At 49.8% G+C, this 24011-nt stretch overlaps 1 protein-coding gene across 2 annotated transcripts in view; it reads left to right on the top strand.

Annotated features, from left to right (window-relative positions):
- The window catches only part of LOC119977114 (cytoplasmic dynein 2 heavy chain 1), a 734352-nt gene that overhangs the window by 283337 nt on the left and 427004 nt on the right, over positions 1-24011 (top strand). For both annotated transcript variants that reach the window (XM_038817726.1, XM_038817724.1), the window contains exons 52-54: positions 1547-1689; positions 4802-4874; positions 23320-23474. In XM_038817726.1, the coding sequence (XP_038673654.1) occupies positions 1547-1689; positions 4802-4874; positions 23320-23474 (371 nt within the window). The remainder of the gene's footprint in view (positions 1-1546; positions 1690-4801; positions 4875-23319; positions 23475-24011) is intronic.

The following is a 24011-nucleotide window of genomic DNA, read 5'->3' as shown; positions in this document are numbered from 1 at the left end:
ACATACTTACAGAATGAGTGTTTTTTCCAATATATTGAAGCCTGGAGTAGAACATAGGGTGCGAATCACCAGCCACACTGTGCCTGAAAAGCAACGCGGCTCTGTGTGGTCAATAAAAGTCGGGAGGCCCGGCTCCTGGGATATACTGGCTTGCAACACTGTGCGAGATCTAACACAATCTCACGAGACATTGTGATGTAAAACCTGTCCATTGTGGGCGGGATCACTGTAGTAAATCTGTATATTAGAGCGAGACAGTTAGTCTCACTCTAACGAGTAGATTGCCGAGATACCTGAGGCTTTGGGATTCATCCACTTCGCCTTGGAAACTTCGGGCGAGCGCCGTTCAGCACTGGTCCTCACAAACGGGGACCAGACGGAATGACACACTTGGGAGTCTCCCAAGGGATCGGAGGTCTCCAGCTGCATGCCTATTGGGAAGGGTGGTGTCCTGGCACTGTTGGTACCACAGGGTATCCTGGCAGTGCCACCTGGGTACGAGTCTGGCACTGCCAAGGTGCAACGGTGACATATTTTGTATGCGCGGTTGGGCTAGGGGTGCCTGTGTTGGTGTTGGGGCATTTGGAGGGGCTGGGGACCTCCCATACTGTGTTCGGACTGAGGGCTGGGATCCGGGATTGCTTTGGGTGCGTCCCGATCTCTCGCTGCACTCGGGAGTTCCGGCTAGCAAAGCTCCCCAGTGTTCAAAACGGGGCTATGTGTGGCCTCGGCTGCGTATTCCCTGCTGAGGCCACACATGCAATGCGTTGGGAAACATGTGGCTAAACGCGCTCTCTTTGGAACTTTGTTGCTATTGAGTTGAATTGAGCCCTTAGAACTTTATTTTATAGAATTTCAATTTATCTGATCTCTGCAAACTTTATTTTATCTCATCCCTGCATGGGTCCTGCGGTCTGCCCATGGTGGATAATAGGTCACTTGGTGTTGAAATTGTGCGGACAAAGGGTCAGGTTGGGGGGAGCATAGGTTGGCATGATTTGGCACAGGGGCTGTGAAGGGAATCATTTGGGATGGAGGGTGAGATGAGCCATGGGGTTATAGGTACTGGGAAATGATTTGGCATTGAGGTTATGAGAGGCCATGCGGGTGGGAAGAGGGCATCATATGGCATTGGTAGGCATGAATGAGACATAGGGGTCTGTAGAGTGTGGGTGAAGGTGAGGGCTGGAGGAACGTTTTATGCTTTAATCAATATTTTTTTATTTTTGGACACAGCACCAGTGCCCCAAGCAGGTATTCCACTCGGTCCACCTCTTCAAGTGTTAACCTCCTTACTTTATTCCAGGTTATCCATCCTGACTCCGATTCCAGCCAGCTCCCTCATACCAAAAATTCAACGTCTGGGTAGCATTTTTGAAGCTTGGCTTTGCACAGCCCTGAATATTCCCATCACTGTGCACCAATCCTGGAGCAAAAATCTGGCCTTAGTTTTGAGTTCCAGTGGGCATTCCAGGGGAGATCATTGTTATGTATTTTATTAATATTATTTGAAAGTAAACTAACAATTCTTGCTTATTTTTTATAGGAATTCAGCAGAATTTGCATGTTGTCCTTATTATGGACTGTACCAACACCAATTTTACAATTAACTGTGAAAGTAATCCAGCTTTTTACAAGAAATGTTCAGTGCAGTGGATGGAAGGCTGGTCTAATAACAGCATGAAGGAAGTAAGTAGACATCTTTGGAGTTCTATGCATTATCCTTGTAAATATTTAGTTCTAGTTATATCTATTTCTGAAAGCATGATTGAACCTTTTGATAAGTTATGTGTTCAGAGGGAAAATGCTTTTTTACGCTCACCTCCCAACTAGAAACCCACCAGTGGGGGAGGGTGACATTCTCCCGATAGATTTTTAATTGAACTTAGATCTCCAAACAGCTCAATGAATGACCATTTTTACAGCTAACTGCACACTGCATCTATTGTACTATTTGCAGAATTTTTCATAAGCTCCAAGATGAATGAATGTTGGTAATTTATCTAAATTCCATCAGGCTTCAGTTTTGTTCAGGCATCCCCACTATCCTGAGGTTTTGTCTTCTGGAGCAATTCTCCAGATCCTCCACCTTTTCATTCAGCCTCTTTTGGGTCTCCTGCATCACCCTTCACCTCAGCCAACTGCTCCTCGTGCTCCACCATCGTCTCCTCCACTTTCTGGATCGCCTGGCCCTGGGACTCCAGCGTCTGCTCCACTCCCTCGATCCCCGACTTAATCGGCTCCACCATCTTGGCCAGGTCTTCCAGAACCTCTTTCCTCTGCGGGCAAAAGCTTTAATTGAACAACTCTATTAACTGCGCTGTTGACTACTGGGCAGAAAGAGCAGCCTGCTTGCCCTCCGCCATCTTATCCTGTGGCACACCACAAAGACGTTCCTGCTCCAGCAGCTCTTCTTGCCCCACTCCTAGCCCATGGATCCATCCACCAGCCATGCCAGAGGAGTAAAGCCTTCCCCAGGCACTCCTGCACGTCTTGCACTCAAATGCTTTGCCCTTCAGACGGGGAAAAGATTGAACAAATCCACCTTGAGCAGGAGCCACAAAATGTGCGACAGCTCACTCCATGGCCTCCACCGGAAGTCCCTTCTGCTATAGTGGTTTTATTCCACTTTGAAGTAAAGCACATTGTGTATCAATTTCTGCTTCTTATAAGTGTCTTTATTTTAATTCAAATTCTGCGGACAATATAATACTCATCACATTACCATTGACCAGAAAATGAATTGGACGAGCAATATAATGATAATAATCTTTATTTTCACAAGTAGTTGCTGTGAAAATCCCGTAGTCACCACATTCCGGCATCTGTCTGGGTACTATTTGGCTATATTCATCCTGAAGGAGAACTCAGAATGTCCAAATTACCTAACAGCACGTCTTTCAGGACTTGAGGGTGGAAACCGGAGTACCCGGAGGGAACCCACGCAGACACGGAAAACGTGCCGATTCTGCGCAGACAGTCCCGGGAATCGAACCTGGGACCCTGGTGCTGTGAAACAACAGTTCTAACCACTGTGCTACCGTGCCGTCGAATATAAATGCTGTGGTTACATGAGCAGGTCAAAGGCAATCATCCTCCAGTAAGTGACTCACCTCCTGTCTCCCCAAAGCTTGTCCACCACTTACAAGGCACAAGTCAGGAGTGTGATGGAATACTGCCCACTTGCTTGGATGAGTGCAGCTTCAACAACACTTTAAAAGCTCAACACCATTCAGGACAAAGCAGTGTGCTTGATTGGCACCCCTTTCACAAACATTAATTGCCTCCACCACCGTTGTACAGTAACAGTGTGTACCATCTACAAGATGCACTGCAGGAATTCACCAAGGCTCCTTAGGCAGCAACTTTCAAACTCACAACCGATATATCTAGAAAAGTGTTTTTCAAACTTTTCTTCCTGGGCGGGGGGACTAATACCATCCAACTTTCGCCCCCACGCTGGTAGACCTTCGCGACCCACCATTTTTGCTTACCTTTCATGCAACAGGTGAGCCCGCCTGGTCCTCACGATCTCCCTTGCTTTGTCATTGAATGTTACATGCACAGCATCCTTTGAAAAGAAATCAAGAAGTTTGTTCTGGAACTCGCCATGCTTAGTCTTCAAATGCCTTTGAGGGTTTTAATATCTCATTTGCTAGTACTTCTCTACCTATAACATGCATGGGCTTTGCATCCTGATTTGCATTGGCCCACTTAACAAAGCCATTTAACTTAGCTTCCAGGCAGCAGGAGTGAATGATGGGGGATGGGGATCATCTCTGATATGAGGGGAATTTCTAATTGCGGGGTCTCTGATATGGGGATCTGATGGGAATCTTTGGGGGGAATCTGATGAGGGTGCTAGGGGTGCAGTGAGCAGAATTTGTATTGTGGAGGTGTGGGGGGGATGTGGCCCTCTGATCAACTTTGTGGGCGCCATGTTACATATTTAGCCCCTTGGACCACCGCAAGGTCCACTGCGTCAGGGCCACACAGGAAAATAGTTGCACCAATCCACGCCCGCGTCAATCCCGGTTGGGAGGGCTGGTGCATCACAGAGGCGTGGAGAATCCGATGTCCAGCTCGTTAATAGGATGCAAATGGGTTCAAATGACCAATTTTCATTCTCCCACCAGCGCGGGGCATGAACCTCAATGCTGCTGCCAGCGGGATAGGCGCCAATCCCGTCTTTTGAGAGATTCTCCACCACATCAGGAACTACGCGACTGGAGGCGGGTGGCAGAGAATCCCAACCATAGTTTATGAACAGCAGCAAATAGCACTTTTGACATAAAAATCCTAAGATGTTTTGCAAAGTGTCAGACCTTAGCAGCTGAAAGCTGCTCCTGCAGCATTTGGGGTGGAGGTGGAACTTACAATGTAACCAAAAAGTGGGAGAGGTGTATAATAGGCTGAACAAATATTTTGTGGCTTGGGCTATTGCTCAAAGTCAATGTTATTCTCACATGTTACTCCATGTAAACAGCACTTAGATGTCAGCAGTCTGTTTCGATTGTTTGATTAATTGTTTTGTTGGGAAGGAATACCAGTAGCTTTGAGGTACACCTGTTCCTTCGATTTAAAGCTTATGGATTCCAGTTACAGCCAGCTACTTTCCCGGTTCTTTGAAAATGTTGATTTAACTAATTATAACAGCATAGCCATCATACCTCTACTGCGTCTATTATTTCTCTTTGGCTTTGTTCATTGTTTTTATTTGCGTCTATTTGGGGGTACAGAAGTTTATCAAGAAAAATTATTGAAAAGATTATTAACTTGTAAAAATCTTAAATTTTTTCAGATTCCAGAAATGTTGCTTTCATTGAGCTGTGGCCAAGAGAAGAAAGAAAAAGGACGTAGAAGTTCAATTTCTGGTTTGTTCATTACTAACGTAACGTATGATTAGTGGAAATTACATTGCAGTTCATAAAAGTGCATCTATCTCCTGATAACAATCCATATGTTTCATATTATAACATTTTAATTGCAGCTAGAATTGAAATTTAACAATTCATCTATTCGATGTTATAATACTTCGGTTGGTGCTAGAATTGAAATTTTAGTCAGCACATATTCTGTGACCACATTAGCAATAATTCAGTTAAATAGCGTAATCGGTGGGAGATGAATACCAAAAATAGAATTACTTCAACTTCAGTAGGCATCCTAAATCAGGTTCCATAGTGATACATCTAATGGATTTTAATTGTTTCACTTCAAGAATTTATCTTTGCACTAAGCAATGTCCTACTCAACCTCAACAACAATTTTTTTCTTAATTGATTGATAGAAAATTACAAGCTTTCATGCTGATATGGTTGCATGCTTTTATGTTAGTTTATTATTTTACTTAAATTAAATTAAATTAAATTAAATTAAATTAAATTAAATGTACTCTTTCTGGGCTCTGGACCAGGGAGAGAATGATTCTACAACAGAGGAAGGAGTAAGATTATTTCTGAGCCAACAGCTTAAAATTGTAGCTTGGTACTTTGGCACAGCTAACAAATCCCAAGGCTTTTTACATGTACATAAAAAGCAAGAGGGTAGCCAGGGAAAGGGTTGGCCCACTGAAGGATAGGCAAGGGAATCTATGTGTGGAGCCAGAGGAAATGGGTGAGGTACTAAATGAATACTTTGCATCAGTATTCACCAAAGAGAAGGAATTGGTGGATGTTGAGTCTGGAGAAGGGTGTGTAGATAGCCTGGGTCACATTGAGATCCAAAAAGACGAGGTGTTGGGCATCTTGAAAAATATTAAGGTAGATAAGTCCCCAGGGCCGGATGGGATCTACCCCAGAATACTGAAGGAGGCTAGAGAGGAAATTGCTGAGGCTTTGACAGATATCTTTGGATCCTCACTTTCTTCAGGTGATGTCCCGGAGGACTGGAGAATAGCCAATGCTTTTCCTTTATTTAAGAAGGGTAGCAAGGATAATCCAGGGAACTACAGGCCGGTGAGCCTTACGTCAGTGGTAGGGAAATTCCTGGAGAGAATTCTTCGAGACAGGATCTACTCCCATTTGGAAGCAAATGGACGTATTAGTGACAGGCAGCATGGTTTTGTGACGGGGTGGTCGTGTCTCACTAACTTGATAGAGTTTTTCTAAGAGGTCACAAAGGTGATTGATGCAGGTAGGGCAGTGGATGTTGTCTATATGGACTTCAGTAAGGCCTTTGAAAAGGTCCCTCATGGTAGACTGGTACAAAAGGTGTAGTCACATGGGATCAGGGGTGAGCTGGCAAGGTAGATACAGAACTGGCTCGGTCATAGAAGGCAGAGAGTAGCAATGGAAGGGCGCTTTTCTAATTGGAGGGCTTTGACTAGTGGTGTTCTGCAGGGATCAGTGCTGGGACCTTTGCTGTTCGTAATATATATAAATGATTTGGAGCAATATGTAACTGGTCTGATTAGTAAGTTTGCAGACGATACAAAGATAGGTGGAATTGCGGATAGCGATGAGGACTGTCAGAGGATACAGCAGGATTTAGATCGTTGGGAGACTTGTGTGAAGAGGTGGCAGATGGAGTTTAATCCGGACAAATGTGAGGTAATGCATTTTGGACGGTCTAATGCAGGTAGGGAATATACAGTGAATGGTAGAACCCTCAAGAGTATTGAAAGTCAGAGAGATCTAGGTGTACAGGTCCACAGGTCACTGAAAGGGGCAACACAGGTGGAGAAGTTAGTCAAGAAGGCATACGGCATGCTTGCCTTCTTTGGCCGGGGCATTGAGTATAAGAATTGGCAAGTCATGTTGCAGCTGTATAGAACCTGAGTTAGGCCACACTTGGAGTTATAGTGTTCAATTCTGGTCGCCACACTACCAGAAAGATGTGGAGGCTTTGGAGAGGGTGCAGAAGAGATACCAGGATGTTGCCTGGTATGGAGGGCATTAGCTATGAGGAGCGGTTGAATAAACTCAGTTTGTTCTCACTGGATGGACGGAGGTTGAGGGGCGACCTGATAGTGGTCTGCATAATTATGAGGGGCATAGACAGAGTGGATAGTCAGAGGCTTTTCCCCAGGGTAGAGGGGTCAATTACTCGGGGGCATAGGTTTAAGGTGCGAGGGGCAAGGTTTAGAGGAGATGTACGAGGCAAGTTTTTTACACAGATGGTAGTGGGTGCCTGGAACTTGTTGCCGGAGGAGGTGGTGGAAGCAGGGACGATAGTGACATTTAAGGAGCATCTTGACCAATACATGAATAGGATGGGAATAGAGGGATATGGAACCAGAAAGTGTAGAAGATTTTAGTTTAAACGGGCAGCATGGTCGGCACAGGCTTGGAGGGCCGAAGGGCTTGTTCCTGTGCTGTACTTTTCTTTGTTCTTTGTTCTTAGTTCCTGAAATATTTTGTGATATTCATTGATATTCAGTTCTATCCTTTGCAGTCAATATTATGGAACAATTAATGTTATTATTTATTTGAATTAATTGATACCGCACAACCAAAAGATAAATGCATAAATCCAGGTATCGATACATTTCTGTCCAAAGTCTCTTGTTTAGTCATGGTTGAATAAATTGATGGTTCCTCGGATATAGTGTAATTATTAACAGGTAGTTTTCAGTTGTAATTACATTGAAATAGCACTCCATGATACACTATCATATGAAAAGAGCTTTAATGCACACAAACATACAGTAATCATTCCTAATTGCTAGAGATTTAAAAAAATACTGAAGGTTCTAATCAAACTGGAGTTGGTATCAGGCTAGTCTGAGGGCACACTCATCATATTAACCTAAGTCATGTGGGATAATTTAGTTTTAAATGAAATAAGCATGTTTCGCTCTTACCATTCATGGCTATTAATGGTAAATTACAAGTGAAAGGATAAATAATAATAATCTTTATTATAGCATAGTATTTAATTAAGAGGGTGTTCCTTCATCTAAAAATGTTGGCAAAGACCTTGGGGCTACTTTTTTCCCTCCTTTAACCCTCCTGTTGATCAAACTTTTGATCCCTATGTCTCTTCTTTCGATTCTGTGTCTATTTTACCTTACAGTGACTTGAAACATTTTCTCTGTTCAAAAATAGTGTACAAATGCTAGTTGTTAAAGGACAGATTTTTAACAAGAAAAACGTTGAGATTTTAATAAATGTTATTATTCAAAGAGGTTATTATTCAAAGAGGAAGTGCACCAAAGAAGATATTCAAATTTGAAGTAGAGAACAGTAAATTTTACAAGGGCTTGAGTAATGCGCTTGCCTTTAAAATAGGGTTATTAATCTGATCTGTTGGGCGGCATGGTGGCACAGTGGTTAGCGTTCCGCCGAGGACCTGAGTTCGATCCTGGCCCCGGGTCACTGTTTGTGTGGAGTTTGCACATTCTCCCCGTGTCTGCATGGGCCTCACCCCAACAATCCAAAAATGTGCAGAGTAGATGGATTGACCACTGTAAATTGCCCCTTAATTGGAAAAAAAATGAATTGGGTACTTGAATTTAAAAAAAAATAAATCTGATCTGTTGGTTGTAATAGCCCTTCCTGTTGATTCCTTTTTTACCCTTTTATTTTTGCTGTTATCATTTTGATCCATGGATGCTAAATGGATATATACCTTTTAAGTCAGCAGGGGAAGTGAGGAATGTAAAGTTACAAAACAGAACAATCTGTTAGATTTCGGACAGCAGAACTCGGGCTTCTTGGCACCTGAGAGGGATGTAGGACGGAATCCCTTGCGCTCCCCACCGTGAATAAATTTTCACGGCGAGAGAGGGAATCACTTCTGGGCGCCACTTTTTTTTTCTTTTTAAAAATAAATTTAGAGTACCCAATTCATTTTTTTTCCAATTAAGGGGTAATTTAGCGTGGTCAATCCACCTATCCTGCACACCTTTTGGGTTGTGGGGCGAAACCCATGCAAACACGGGGAGAATGTGCAAACTCCACACAGACAGTGACCCAGAGCCGGGAACGAACCACTGCGCCACCGTGCTGCCCTTTGGGCGCCACTTCTAGCGTCAGGACAAAACAGAAGCAATTCAGCTGTTGTCGGAGAAACGGAAAATTCAGCCCTTGGTCAAAGATATAGGGCGCGACTCGCGGAAAATCGCACGACCGACTTTTGTGACAGCCCAACACGGCCCCGTTCGCGACGGGAAATGGGCTAGGAACGGGGCCGCGTAAATCACGTGCGCGATGACGCCGAAACGCGGCGATGACACGAACACGCCCACGTGACGCCGCCCGACGCCGTAAAAAGGCGCGGGCGAGCACAGAAACTGTAGGCCAAGATGTCGGAGCCAAGGAGAGCAGCCCCGCGATTCTTGGAGGCTGACGTCGAGACGCTGCTGGATTCAATCGAGCAGAGGAGGGGCATCATCTGCCCGCGTAGAGGGCATAGCCACCCTGCCAGCGCGGTGCGCCAGGCCTGGCGTGAGGTTGCTGCTGCCGTCAGTGCTGTGGGGCAGACCCCTCGCTCTGCAGAGCAATGTAGGAAGAAGATGCACGACCTCACCAGGGCTGCCAGGGTAAGTGCCAAGAGGGTGCCCCCGGGTCACAACCATCCCGCCACCCCCCCCCCCTTTACTTAATCACCCACCTCCACCCCCCAGCACGGGGGGGGGGGGGGGGGGGGGGGGGGGGATTGGGGCAGAGTGAGTGTAGGGTGGTTCACTAAGTAGTCACAGACCTAGCACTCTGGCCCCTGTGGAGAGATGCAATGGTCTTGTTACAACTTGACCCCCAACCTGTGCCAGTATCTGAACGGCCTGCTGAAACCTGCCGTATTGTAATGATCTACCTATGCCCCCTCCCCCAACAGGACAAGACCGCTCACAACACTCGTGAGCAGAACAAGACTGGAGGGGGTTCACCCATTCTGCACCCCCTCACCACGTTTGAGCAGAGGGCACTGGACCTTGTTGGTGGACTTGCCACCCGGGAGATTGCGCAATGCGAGGTTGGCGGAGCTGCAACAAGTGAGACAACCCTGCATGACAAACACCCCCCCACTCCCCCATCCTCTGTCCCTTCACATCCTGCTCACTGGGACACCTCCCCTATCCTCTGTCCCTTCCCACCCTGCCCACTGGGACACCTCCCCCATCCTCTGTCACTTCACACCCTGCCCACTGGGACACCTCCCCCATCCTCTGTCCCTTCACACCCTGCCCACTGGGACTGTCCAGCGCCCGGCCGAGCGTCTCTAAATAACCCATTACATTCTCTTCCCTAGGACGTGATGCCGAACGACCAGGGCTGTCTGCCTCCAGGCAGACACAGGCATCTGCCCCCACCGCACCCAGGGCTGCACGACAGAGGGTGCCCGATCAGTGGGGAGTCCCATCCTCTCCCACCGAATCTGTGGAGCAGGACGCCCAGAGGGCGGCGAGAGAGAAAGACCGAGAAATGGCCCGCGAACGCACTGCGGCTTCAGTGGACCGATGACATAGAGGTGGCGTCAACCCAAGACAACCTCGAGCTTGCGACACAGCTGTCTCCCACACCATCCACCATCCCAGAGACACTCACCCCGGTTGGGCTATTTAGTGATGAGGCTCCTGGGTCACAGTCTGGGTTGCATATCACAGCTGAGCAGGTACAGCAGGTGGAGGTCAGAGCAGCCGAGGGCCCAGACTAGCGGAGGGCAGGCCAGGCCCAGCATCCAGCTGGCTCCCAGACGTTTTCCGAGTTCCTGGAGTTTCTCAACCCACCCTCACAGCCGATGCATCAAGAAACCCAGGGACACAATGATGGGATGAGGGCTGTCTTCCAGACTCTGCAGACGCTGTGAGAGGAGTCGAACCGCGTCCGGGAGCAGGGAGTGGTGCCGCTCATGGCAGCAACCCAGGCCGACACCGCACGGGTGGCATCTGCGGTGGAGGCAATGGGTCAGGTTATGCAAGGCGTTGGGCTTAATGTGCACGCGTCATCCTCGGCCCTGGACAGGGTTGCCCTCTCACAGGCAGCAATGCGCCAGAGCCAACACGACATTGCCGGCGCGCTGTGGGCCTTGGCCGAGTCTCAGCAGGTCATGGCCCAGTCGCAGCACGCCATGGCACAGTCACAGCAGTCGATGGCACAGTCCCAGCAGTCAGTCGCGGAGAGCATCAACCGCCTGACACACGTGCTGGATGGCGTCGTGCACACACAGGTTGAGATCGCACAGTCCCTGGCGGGAATGTCTAACTCCCTGGACTCCATCTCTGCAAACCTTCGGATCCTGGTGGATACCGTTGCAGGCCTCCAGGACTGGCAGCACTAGGTGTCAGTGGCGCGACGGGGCTCCTCCCCGCTTGCTCCTCTGTCCCAAAGTGAGGCCCGGGGGCCACCGGGCTCCCCGAGGGAGGAGGAGGTTTCGGGGCCCGACCCATTAACTCCATTACGGGACGTCCCGGAATTCTCGGCCTCCCTCCGTCCCATCCCTGGTGCATCGGGTGGGCAGCAGGCAGAGCAGGGTGGCACAATGTCACCCGAGACGCCTGCAGAGCAGCCTGGCCCATCAAGGCCGGGTCGCCCCAGGAAACGCTTGCCGAAGGTGAAACAAGTCGAAGGGGGCGATTCGCAGCAGTCCTCCTCCACTCCTGCTGTATCATCTGGGGAATCACTTAGACATAGTGGTAGGGCCCGTAAGGCTACAAAGAGAGACACAGAGTAAGTTGGCACGGGTGAAGGGCACAGTTTAGTTGTAGGGGCTAGGGCATTTGTAAATTATTGTTAACATTAAACGCACTGTTCCACCTTACTTGTAATACCGTGTGATTGTTCCACAGCCACACGGATCGTGATGGTGACCGAGTGTCGCTGGGGTTGACGAGCGGTGAAAATTCGGTGCCGGGTGTGCAGTCCCTTCCCCTCCCCCCACCCCCTCCCACAGCTACCCCACACGGGCACGTGATGGAGTGTCCGTGACGAACTCAGCGGCCACCAAGGTGGATGGTTCAGCTATTGCCATGGGTCAGACTCTCTCTAACGATTCTGAGCTCACAGCTCATCGCAGAGCGGGCTGTCATCATTCCACATGGCACTGATCACACCCGCTGACACAGCCATCAATGTTGTGCCATACCGTCTGGACCCAGTGATAAGGGTGATGTCGAAGTGGAGCAGTGTACACGGAGAGTGGGGGGGGGGGTTGTGGTGGTGGCAGTTGTGTGTTGACCCTCTGCACGACTGCCGATGCAGGTGGTGGTTTGGTGTTCAGCGGGGACGTTGCATGCGACGCGTGAACCGTGCTGCCACCAAGGCGTCGTGTGCCCGCCGTCCTCGCCGGGTCCGTCGTGCCGCCTCCTGGGCATCACCAGCACCTGGGTCGTGTCTGCGTACTGCACCCGCCACTCCGCCAGCCTCCTCCTCCTCCCCCTCCTCCCTCTCCTCCTCCTCCTCTGTGCTGGCACCACTGCCAGTGGCTTCTCCCTCCGCCTTCTGCAGCAGGGCATCTCCCCTCTGCATCGCGATGTTGTGCAGTGCACAGCAGACCTCAACATTGCGAGCGACCTTGTCGGGCTGGTACTGCAGGGCGCCTCCAGAGCGGTCCAGGCACCTGAATCTCATCTTCAGGAGCCCAAGGCAGCGCTCCACCACACCCCTGGTTGCTGCATGGGCCTCGTTGTATTGGGTTTCCGCATTGGTCTGAGGCCTCCGTATAGGCGTCATCAGCCAAGACCCCAGCGGATAACCCCTGTCGCCCAGCAACCAGCCCCTCAGCCGGGGGGGGATGTCCCTCAAACATCGCAGGGATGTATGACTGCGCCAGTATGTAGGAGTCATGCACACTCCCTGGGAACCTTGCACAGACGTTCATGAACGTCATGTGGGGGTCGCATACCACCTGGATATTCATGGAGTATGACCCCCTCCTGTTTGTGAAGACCTCCCTATCCCCTGCAGGCGGGTGCATGGGGACGTGAACACAATCGATTGCCCCCTGCACCATCGGTATCCCGGCCACGCTGGCAAATCCACAAGCTCGTGAACCTTGACTTGCTCGGTCCTTGGGAAAGGTGATGTAGCGGTCTGCGATGGCATAGAGGGCGTCGGTCACATCCCGGATGCACCTGTGCAGGAGATCCTGGAGAGGTCCCCGCTTGGAGACTGGAAGGAGCCGGTCGCATAGAAGTTAAGAGCGACTGTCACCTTGATGGCAACCGGGATCGCGTGTCCTCCCCCCGTTCCACGTGGGGCGAGGTGCGCCACGAGGTGACAGATATGTGTCACCATCCCCTACTCAGCCGGAGTCTCCTCCTGCAGGTGATGTCCGTCATTGTTAGGAAAGAGATCCGGACACGGTACACCCTCGGCCTTGGTCGTCGCCTCTGGCGCCGTGGCTGCACCGTCACTCTCTCCTCCTCCCCCTCCTCCTCCTCCGCCCCCATGCTGCTCGACGACTGGCAACTCCTCGGCCCTTCCCTCTGCTGCTGCAGCTGGCCCTGCATCCACTGCGGGTTGTGGCTGTGGACGCTGCTCCATCTCCAAATGCAGTGCAGCGGCCCCAACCACTGTGCAGAACATAGCCGTTCTGTTCGCAGACATTGTGCTAACCTACAGAAGGGTGGTGGGGGGTAGAGAAACGGGACATGTTAGACGGAGGTTAGTCGACACCTCGGCAGCGGCCTGCCACGGGATACCTGTATGTCCCGGTGGCCTGGTCGCGCTGCTGACACGCGGGCAGCCTAACCCCTGGTCACTTTCTGCATCCAACGGGCAGTTAACTACGTCCTCTTCACCGGTGCGTCAGTAGCCTGTGGCTGTAAGCCACAGGCAACCAGCGGCCGTGTCCTTGTGACCGGCACGCCATGGCATGGTGGCAGACACTTTGTAACCGGGGTTGGACGAGTCACTTGCTCACTCTCTCCCTACCCCCCAACTCCCACTTCCCCCCTCCGTCTCCCACTCCCCCCTCAGTCTCCCACTTCCCCCCTCAGTCTCCCACTTCCCCCCTTAGTCTCCCACACTCCCCCCCTCCGTCTCCCACACTCCCCCCTCAGTCTCCCCCACTGCCCCCTGATTCTCCCCCAATCCCCTCTTCCGTCTCCCACTCACCCCTCAGTCTCCCCCACTCCCCCCTCATTCTCCCCCACTCCCCCCTCCGTCTCCCACACTCTCCCACCCCTCAGTTTCCCGCACCCCCCTCAGTCTCCGCCACTCCCCCCCCATTCTCCCCCACTCCCCCCTTCATCTCCCACACTCCCCCCTCAGTCTCCCACGCACCCCCCTCCGTCTCCCGCTTCCCCCCTCCGTCTCCCACTCCCCCCTCCGTCTCCCACACATCCCCCCTCAGTCTCCCCCACTCCCCCCCTCATTCTCCCCCACTCCCCCGTCCGTCTCCCACACTCCCCCCCCCCCCCCCCCCTCCGTCTCCCACACTACCCCCCCCTCCGTCTCCCACACTACCCCCCTCCGTCTCCCACTTCCCCCCTCCGTCTCCCACACCCCACCCTCCGTCTCCCACACCCCTCCCGCTCTGGACCCCCCTCCCGTTTTCAGGGATGGCTTCCCCGTTGTGGCGAGATTCCAGCAGTGCGCTGAGCTGTGCGCTGCGTGGTGCGCTCACCTCCTCGAAGCTCTCGTCAGCCAGCAACACTGGTTGACGAACTTGAAAAGCAGGTGTGTTGTGCGCTGTGAAAACATTGCTTGATGACGTCGGGACTTCGGCCCATCCGGGCCGGAGAAGAGCGGCGGGCCAAAAAGCCGGGCTTCTGGTCATGTCGGGGGGGTCTGTCGAGGCCTTTGCCGGGAATGCCGACGTGTAGTTTGTGCGGGGTTCGGAGAATAGCTGGAGGGCGTCGGACTGGCGTCGCCGTGAAAATCGGCGTGGCCCACTATTCTTCGAATCGGCGTGAGAACGGAGAATCGCGCCCATAGATTTTAAGGTTTGCTTTAAAGGAGGAAAGGGAGACAGACAGGTGGGCAGGTTTAGGGAAGGAATTCCAGAGCGTAGGGTGTAGGCAGCTGAATGTACAGCCACCATGGTGCAGCATTTATAATTGGGGATGTTTAAGAGGCCAAAATGTATTTTGTGGTTATTATTCTCTCTGCTAATGGAAATTTCCCATTTGCACTATTTAGGCCCCTTGTAATGTTTACATCTCATTTAGATCTCCTTTCAGTCTCCTCTATTGCAGATAGCAATCTTTTCTCATAGTTACAATTCTACATTCCTGGCAATATCCTCAAAATTTTATCTGAATGGTATCTTGTGCAGTCACATTCTTCTTGTGATGCTCTGGCTATAACCGTAGGCAGTATCTCTAGCTGTAACATAACCAGTGCTTTGTACAGTTCAGGTATAACCTCCTGCTCTTATATTCTATGCTTCAGCTAATAAAGTAAAGTATAATGTATGCGTTCCTTAACTACCCTACCTGTGGCATGTTTGCAATGCAGAACAAGGCCAGCAGCGGGGTTCAATTCTCTTACCAGCTTACCCGAACAGGTGCTGGAATGTGGTGACTTCACAGTCCCTTCATACTTATTATTATCGCTTGCCAACTGTAATGCCTTATGGACATTTGCACCTAGGTCCTTTTGTTCCTCTACCTTTCTCAGTATCCTATCATTTATTGTGTATTCTCTTGCCCTGTTTATCCTCACGAAACCTTGCACATCTTCAGATTGAATTTCATTTTCCACTTTTTGCCCACTTGACCTGACCTGTTGTTTTAATTATTCAGTTGAAGGAATATAGATCATCATCAAGGTTATCACTGTCATTGTCATTGTGTTTTCCTTTGGCATTAGACCTTTCTCAAGTACAATAAATGCATTGTAATGATGATGTGCACAACAATATTCAAATGAAATTGAGTTTTTCAGTAGCAGTTTGGTATGCCACCTGAATCATTGCACAGTTAAACCAACACCATGTGTTTATTGGAGCTCATACTTTTTCAGAACAGCTTATCATCTTCACTGAGCTTTCAAAATTATAATGTTACAACTTCTGTGATTTTCTTACAAATACAAAGTTTTTAAATTGTTATCTTTTGGGACTATATTTTATTTAAGGTAAAATAGAAGGATGAAGGGGGTCCATTGATCTGCTCTGAATTCTGTCTGGCAAAAAGCCTGGGTGGCTTGGCTACTATGGGAACAAGGGCGGCTCAATTCAAGACGTGATGAGAAAGTATAGGATATTGACACAAGTGGGCAATGCAAGAGCATCTGTGCTCACTGGAGGTAGATTGTTAGTCTCCAAGTCTCACAGGAAGGAATTGGGAATGTCAGTTTTCATAAATTGCTAGACTTTAACTGTCGGCTTAATTCCAAGATAGAATAGAGTTGAAGGTCTCGAGTATAAATTATTGCAATTTCTACCTGGATACTAAGCCTATGTGATTTAGGTTGCCATGGAGATGGGCTTTGGGAAGGCAAAAATCTATAGAAAGCCATTGGGATATTGGGTTACAGGTTTTCCTAAGTTATCTCTGAACCTCAAAGACACAGGTTAGTATGCAAGAATCTGAGACAGAGAAACCAGGAGATGGAAGAACATGGTCCTATACCTGAAGTAGGGAGAAAATGTGGATCCTATTGTTCACATCACAGAATGCAGGTGAGAGTGCACATTCAGATTGAAGAGACTCAGTTTGTGAGGATTTAAAGGAGGCTGGAAAATTTGCCTTGTTTGGATTAGAAAAAAGGAATCTCCAGTGTAACCCTCATAGCGAAAGTTAGTTCCCAGATTAGAAGTTACTTGGTTGGAAAATAAAAAGAAGCAAGCTATCGGGGAGAAGAGAACAGCTTTAGATAGTTCCTGGAAAATTAAATGTTAACTTCGGGGAAAGTGTAAAGTATAACTGCTGGGGGACTTTCATTCACTTTAAAAGTTAAATTGAAATTTTATTGTAGTTTTGAATATAAGTTGCCTATAAAAATAGTTGTTAGTCAGTGGTGTTTTTGTTTCTTTATTACAGTGAAATACTTGACATTGTGTTGTGTGATCTTTTCAATCGCTCACTGGAATTCAGACACCTTTTTAAAAGTTATTAGTCTCAATGGCGATCATAACAATTTAAATGTATTCAGAATAGCAACAGAAATATTAACTTTGCACTGATAATTTGTAATACCCAATCTATTTAGAATATTTAGCTGTTGTGCATCTTAGCTTAAACATTGAGGCATGAAATATCCTGGTCCCTTAACAGTTCAGTAGCTTCAGAAGATAGCTGGCTCACGGGAGTGCTGTAGAGGGGGGGGGGGGAGGGGGGGGGGGGGGCGGCGGGGGCGGCTAGGAGGGGTCCTAGCCTGGGGGGGGGGAGGGGCGGGGGGGGGGTTACCGGGTTGCTGCTGAAACGGTCAGGAAGGAGCTGGAGGACGCAGGGGGTGCTGGAGGGGGGGGAGGTGCCGCCGTGGGAAACTGGCAGAGCGTGGGATGCTGGCCGGGGGTGGGCAAGGGAGGGGGTATGGCTAACCGGCAGGGGAAGGGGGCAGGGAGCCCTCGGATCCGGCTGATAACCTGGAATGTGAGGGGGCTGAATGGGCCGGTCAAGAGGGCCCGAGTAGTTGTGCACCTGAAGGGGCTGAAGGCGGATGTGGCCATGCTCCAGGAGACACACCTGAGAGTGGTGGACCAGGTCCGGCTGAGAAAGGGGTGGGTGGGCCAGGTATTCCACTCAGGGCTGGACGAGAAGAGGAAGGGGGTGGCGATCCTGGTGGGGAAGAAGGTGTTGTTTGAGGCGTTGAAGGTGGTGGGTGACAGTGGCGGGAGGTACGTGATGGTGAGTGCCAAGCTGCAGGGGGAGCGGGTAGTTTTGGTGAATGTTTATGCCCCAAATTTGGACGACGCGGGGTTCATGCGGCGTATGCTGGGCCGCATTCCGGGGAGACTTTAACACTGTGCTGGATCCCCCATTGGATCGATCCAAGTCCCGGACGGGTAGGAGGTCGGCGGCGGCTAAGGTGCTGAGGGGATTTATGGACCAGATTGGGGGGGGGGGGGGGGGGGACCCTTGGAGGCTTGCGAGGCCAAGGGCCAGGGAATACTCGTTTTTCTCCCATGTACATAAGGCCTACTCGAGGATTGACTTTTTTGTCCTGAGCAGGGGGCTGGTGTCGAGGGTGGAGGAAGTGGAATACTCCGCCATTGCCATTTAGGATCATGCCCCGCACTGGATGGACCTCGGGCTGGGGTAAGAGAGGGACCAACGTCCGCTCTGGCGCATGGAGGTGGGGCTGCTGGCAGAGGAGGAGGTGGCCGGGAGGGTCCGGGGGTGTATTGAGAGATACCTCGAGGCCAATGATAATGGGGAGGTTCGGGTGGGGACAGTCTGGGAGGCATTGAAGGCGGTGATGAGGGGGGAATTGATCTCCATCCGAACCCATAGGGAGAGGGGGGAGCAGAGGGAAAGGGAAAGACTGATAGGGGAGATGGTGCAGGTGGATAGGAGATATGCGGAGGCGCCAGAGGAGGGATTGCTGGGGGAGAGGCGTAGCCTTCAGGCCAGATTTGACCTACTGATGACTAGAAAGGCGGAAGCCCAGTGGAGGAAAGCACAGGGGGCGGTGTATGAACACGGGGAGAAGGCGAGCAGGATGCTGGCGCACCAGCTCCGGAAGCGAGACGCGGCCAGGGAGATTGGGGGAGTGAGGGATAGTGCCGGGAAGGTGGTGCGGAGGGGGGTAGAGGTCAATGGGGTCTTCAGGGACTTTTATGGGGAACTGTACCGGTCTGAGCCCCTGGTGGAGGAGGGTGGAATGGGGCGCTTCCTGGACAGGTTGCGTTTCCCGAGGGTGGAAGAGGAGCGGGTGGAGGGACTAGGGGCGCTGATCGAGTTGGAGGAGGTTGTCAAAGGGATAGGGAGCATGCAGTCGGGGAAGGCGCCGGGGCCGGACGGGTTTCCGGCGGAATTCTATAAAAAGTATTTGGACCTGTTGGGCCCACTGTTGGTCCGGACCTTTAACGAGGCATGGGAGGGGGGGGCTTTGCCACCAACTATGTCGCGGGCGCTGATTTCCTTGATCCTGAAGCGGGACAAGGACCCTCTGCAGTGTGGATCATATAGGCCGATTTTGTTGCTGAACGCCGACGCTAAGCTGCTGGCAAAGATCCTGGCCACTAGAATAGAGGATTGTGTGCCGGAGATCATACATGAGGACCAGACGGGGTTTGTGAAGGGAAGGCAGCTGAACACAAATGTGCGAAGACTCCTCAATGTCATTATGATGCCGGCAGTGGAAGGGGAGGCGGAGATAGTGGTGGCGTTGGACGCGGAGAAGGCCTTCGATAGGGTGGAGTGGGAGTACTTGTGGGAGGTGTTGGAGAGGTTTGGGTTTGGGGAGGGGTTTATTCGGTGGGTGAGGCTGCTCTACGAGGCCCCGATGGCAAGTGTAGCCACGAATAGGAGGAGGTCGGAGTACTTTCGGCTGCATCGGAGGACGAGACAGGGGTGCCCCCTGTCCCTCTTGCTCTTCGCGTTGGCAATTGAGCCCCTGGCCATGGCATTGAGGGAGTCAGGGAACTGGAGGGGCATGGTGCGGGGGGGAGGAGGAGCATCGAGTGTCACTGTACGTAGACGACCTGCTGCTGTATGTGGCGGACCCGGTGGGGGGGATGCCGGAGGTGATGAGGATCCTTGGGGAATTCGGGGGTTTCTCGGGGTATAAGCTGAACCTGGGCAAGAGCGAGGTTTTTGTGGTGCATCCGGGGGATCAAGAGGAGGGGATTGGTAGGCTCCCACTGAAGCAGGCAGGGAAGAGCTTCAGGTACCTAGGGGTCCAGGTGGCTGGGAGTTGGGGGGCCCTGCACAAGCTCAACCTCACAAGGTTGGTGGAGCAGATGGAGGAGGAGTTTAAGAGGTGGGATATGTTACCGCTGTCACTGGCGTGGAGGGTGCAGTCCGTCAAGATGACGGTGCTCCCGAGGTTTTTGTTCTTGTTCCAGTGCCTCCCCATCTTTATCCCAAAGGCATTTTTCAGGAGGGTCAACAGCAGTATTACGGGATTTGTGCGGGCGCATGGGACTCCAAGGGTTCGAAGAGTGTTCCTGGAACGAGGCAGGGATAGGGGGGGGCTGGCGTTGCCCAACCTCTGTGGGTACTACTGGGCGGCCAACGCAGCGATGGTGCGTAAGTGGGTAATGGGCGAGGAGGGGGCAGCGTGGAAGAGGATGGAGGCGGCGTCTTCCAGGCGGCGAGCCTGGAAGCGCTAGTAACGGCGCCGTTGCCGCTCCCTCCAACGAGGTATACCACGAGCCCGGTGGTGGCGGCTACCCTCAAAATCTGGGGGCAATGGAGACGGCACAGAGGAGAAATGGGGGGCTCGATGGAGGCCCCGATACGGGGGAACCATCGGTTCGTCCCAGGGAGCATTGATGGCGGATTCCGGGGCTGGCACAGGGCAGGGGTTAGGAGGTTGAGGGACCTGTTTGTGGAGGGGAGGTTCGCGAGCTTGGGGGAGTTAGAGGGGAAGTTTGGGCTCCCCCCGGGGAACATGTTTAGGTACATCCAGGTGAGGGCGTTTGGCAGGCAGCAGGTGGAGGGGTTCCCCTTGCTGCCTCCACGGGGGGTGCGGGATAGGGTGCTCTTGGGGGTGTGGGTCGGAGGAGGGAGGATCTCGGACATATACCGGGTGATGCAGGAGGTGGACGAGGCCTCGGTGGAGGAACTGAAGGGTAAATGGGAAGAGGAGCTGGGTGAGGAGATTGAGGAGGGGACATGGGCGGATGCCCTGGAGAGAGTGAATTCCTCCTCTTCCTGTGCGAGGCTTAGCCTCATACAGTTCAATATGCTACATAGGGCTCACATGACCGGGACGAGGATGAGTAGGTTTTTCGGGGGCTAAGACAGGTGTGCTAGGTGCTCGGGGAGCCCAGCGAACCACGCCCATATGTTTTGGGCGTGCCCAGCGTTGGGGGAGTTTTGGAAGGGGGTAGCAAAGACGGTGTCGAGGGTGGTGGGATCCAGGGTCGAGCCAGGCTGGGGACTCGCAATTTTTGGGGTGGCAGTGGAGCCGGGAGTGCAGGAGGCGATAGAGGCTGGGGTCCTGGCCTTTGCGTCCCTAGTAGCCCGGCGGAGGATCTTGCTCCAGTGGAAGGATGCGAGGCCCCCAAGCGTGGAGGCCTGGATCTCGGATATGGCAGGGTTCATTAAATTGGAGAGGGTGAAATTTGCCCTGAGGGGATCAGTACAAGGGTTTTTCAGGCGGTGGCAGCCCTTTCTGGACTTCCTGGCGGAACGGTAGGGAAATAGGCCGACAGCAGCAGCAACCCGGGGAGGTGGGGTAAGGACGGGGGGGGGAGGGAGAACTGTACACATGGGTTTGTGGAGGGTGCTATCTCTCTCCCTTGTTCTTTTTTCTTTTTCTCTTTTCTCTGTCTTTTGGTTTCTGTTTTGTTTTTTTTTGTTTTTTTTTTCCTTTTGTTTGAAGTTGCTCTTGCAGCTGGGGGGCACTGTTTACGGGGTGTTACCGCGGGTGTACGTTAATAGAGTTATGATGTTTATATTTTGTATTTTGTAAAAACATCAATAAAAAGTATTTATTTAAAAAAAACAGTTCAGTAGCTTTAATTAGTTTAATATATGTTCACATGGCCATCAATATGGCAAACAGACGTTATAGTTTATTATTATCATTATAGTCAATAGGGTTGCTGATGAAAATCGAGTCTCACTGTTACATTTTCTGTTCTGCTGATTTCTGTGACGGCATCATCACTGTCAACTGTCCCTTGATTCAAGGATGATGTCTACACAGGGTTGTGAATTTCTGCCATAGATCGTCATGTCACCAAACAGGCTGACTGTCACCCGACAGATCTTTGAGCAAATGTAGTAGGATGCCTCATGACATAATGGAATTCAGAGTGTAGGATCTGCTTCCTTTTCTTTCATTCTCTGCAGCTGCACCGCCTCATCACCAAGGTGTTTGGATTCAAAGCATGATTCAACTTGATGTCAGTTTGACTAATGATAGCAGGCTGCTCCCAGTCATTAGTGTTAATGCTGCCATGCTTAAAGGAGTTTCATGTCTTTGCAACATTTTCTTTGTCCACCCTTAGAACATTGGCCATTGAAAGTTGAGAAACCAAGCGCTTGTGGGGGAGTCATGTTTTGGCCGTGCAGACACCGTGTCAAGTCCATCGAAATTGATTTTGCAGGAGATTTGCCTGAATGTTGGAGCTGGCATCAAGTTGGGCACTAGCATTTGTTCGATGGTCCTCCAATTGAACTGAAGGATGCAGTGGAGGCATTCGTGGGAAATATTTTCCGCTGCTTTTATGTGTTTCTGATGTACAGTCCAGATCTCACTACAGTACAGGTGTGGGGTGATGACCATTGCTCTGTACAACAGGACTTTTATTGACTTGGGGTAATCTTTGTTCAACACTTTCTACCATAGTTTGTAGAAGGCTGATCTGGCGCTGCTGATTCTGTGTTGGACCGGCTCATAAATGGTACTCTTTTGAATGAGATAGCTGGTTATGAGAAGTATTCAACATATTCCAGAATCTCCCCTTCAATATGTATACGAGGTGGAATATTTGACTGAGCAGGTCACACATGGGTATGTGTGAGTTGATATCTGAGTTTTGTTTTGGCAACATTCAAGGATAGGCCAAGGTTTGCACCAGATGTTTGTGATAGCAATAACAATACAAAATACTTTTGGAGTCAGTGACGGACAGGACGGTCATAGAAATCTTGAAAAATTTCTGAATGGCCCAAAATCATTGTTGCTGTTTTCTAGTTTATCAATATTACTGGCTTTCTTGAGTGACCTGCTGACCAGAATCTGGTGTCTTGATATCGCCTGAAGCTGTAGTACAGTTCTTGGAATGTACTAAGACTGGGCAGTGGTATCTGGATCTATGTGGGGCTGGAATTTGTGCAAGGATATTTTAGGAAACAACACTCAGAATCTTAGCAGCATTTCCCGGAATTATTTTAGTTTAAACCCTTAAGGCACGTGAAACTCCAAAGTCATCTAATTTCCTGAGTTCACCTTTGTGGGCCATCTTCAGCAATTACCTCTAAACTGGGGCCAATGTTTCGGTGAAAGCTTGGGACAAATCAGAGCTCGGTAAATGAATTTCAGTAATGTATGGGTGAATGCAGGATGTTGTAGTAAAATGAAGTGAGTTTTTTGTATACAAAGTTATCCAATAAATCAAATCAAGTACAGATTTAAAATTCTGTGAATCACAACATATTTGTTAAAGACAAATGCATTATCAAAAAGCAATATATATTATCCTGGAGATGATGAAAATGTATTTCCAATGTGCTGTTTTCTGTAGACTACTCAATTAAACAAGGTTACAGTGCATAATTTCACTGTCACTTTTTTAAAAAGATCTATAATCTGGTGTATATCATCTAAATGCAAATTTTACTTCTTGCTGATTCTGTGCTTTTGTCTGCAGGTGATGCTGATCTTACAAAGTCTTTCCTGATGATTCATGAGTCTTGCAAAGCATATGGAGCTACTCCACACAGATACATGATTTTCTTGAATGTATACAGCTCGATCTACAATACTAAGAAAACTGATTTGATGAAACGGCAGAGTCATTTACAGGTACTTTAAAAGTATCAATGTGAATCATAAAATGCGATTGGCTAGAATAGCAGCAAATCGCAAATTTTCAATTCTCCTGTGACTAATAAATTCTCAACTTTAACAATTTGTGTTCTGGTGAAAAGTCATCAGCTGACTGCAAGCCTAACTCTGTTCCTCTCTTTAGAGATGATGCTTGTCCTGCTGGGTACTTCCTAGCACTTTCTGTTTTTATTAAAGTACATGCCACAGAAAATGCAGAAAATCTTTGTTCAAATTGCTCTGACAATTTCAGCCTGCTAAAAGCATTTTAAAAAACAAGTACTTTGCAGCAACAGAGTTTGAGTGAGGATTAGTCCTTTTAGGAGGAATGCGTCACACACGTTGTAAACAAATTAATTCAGAAAGGTGTGATGTATGTAAAGTAATGCATCTACTGCATAGTGATGATTTACTATTCGCAAACTACTAATGCTCGGCACAATTTTACATACTTTTTTGAAGGTATTTTTACTGAGCTTTTCACATTTTATATTCACAGTTATAAGACAGAAATCA

The sequence above is a fragment of the Scyliorhinus canicula genome, chromosome 14, assembly GCF_902713615.1.
Source record: "Scyliorhinus canicula chromosome 14, sScyCan1.1, whole genome shotgun sequence".
Classification (NCBI taxonomy): Eukaryota; Metazoa; Chordata; class Chondrichthyes; order Carcharhiniformes; family Scyliorhinidae; genus Scyliorhinus; species Scyliorhinus canicula.
The sequence above is the reverse complement of the archived record's forward strand: the minus strand, read 5'-3'. Positions and strand labels throughout refer to the sequence as shown.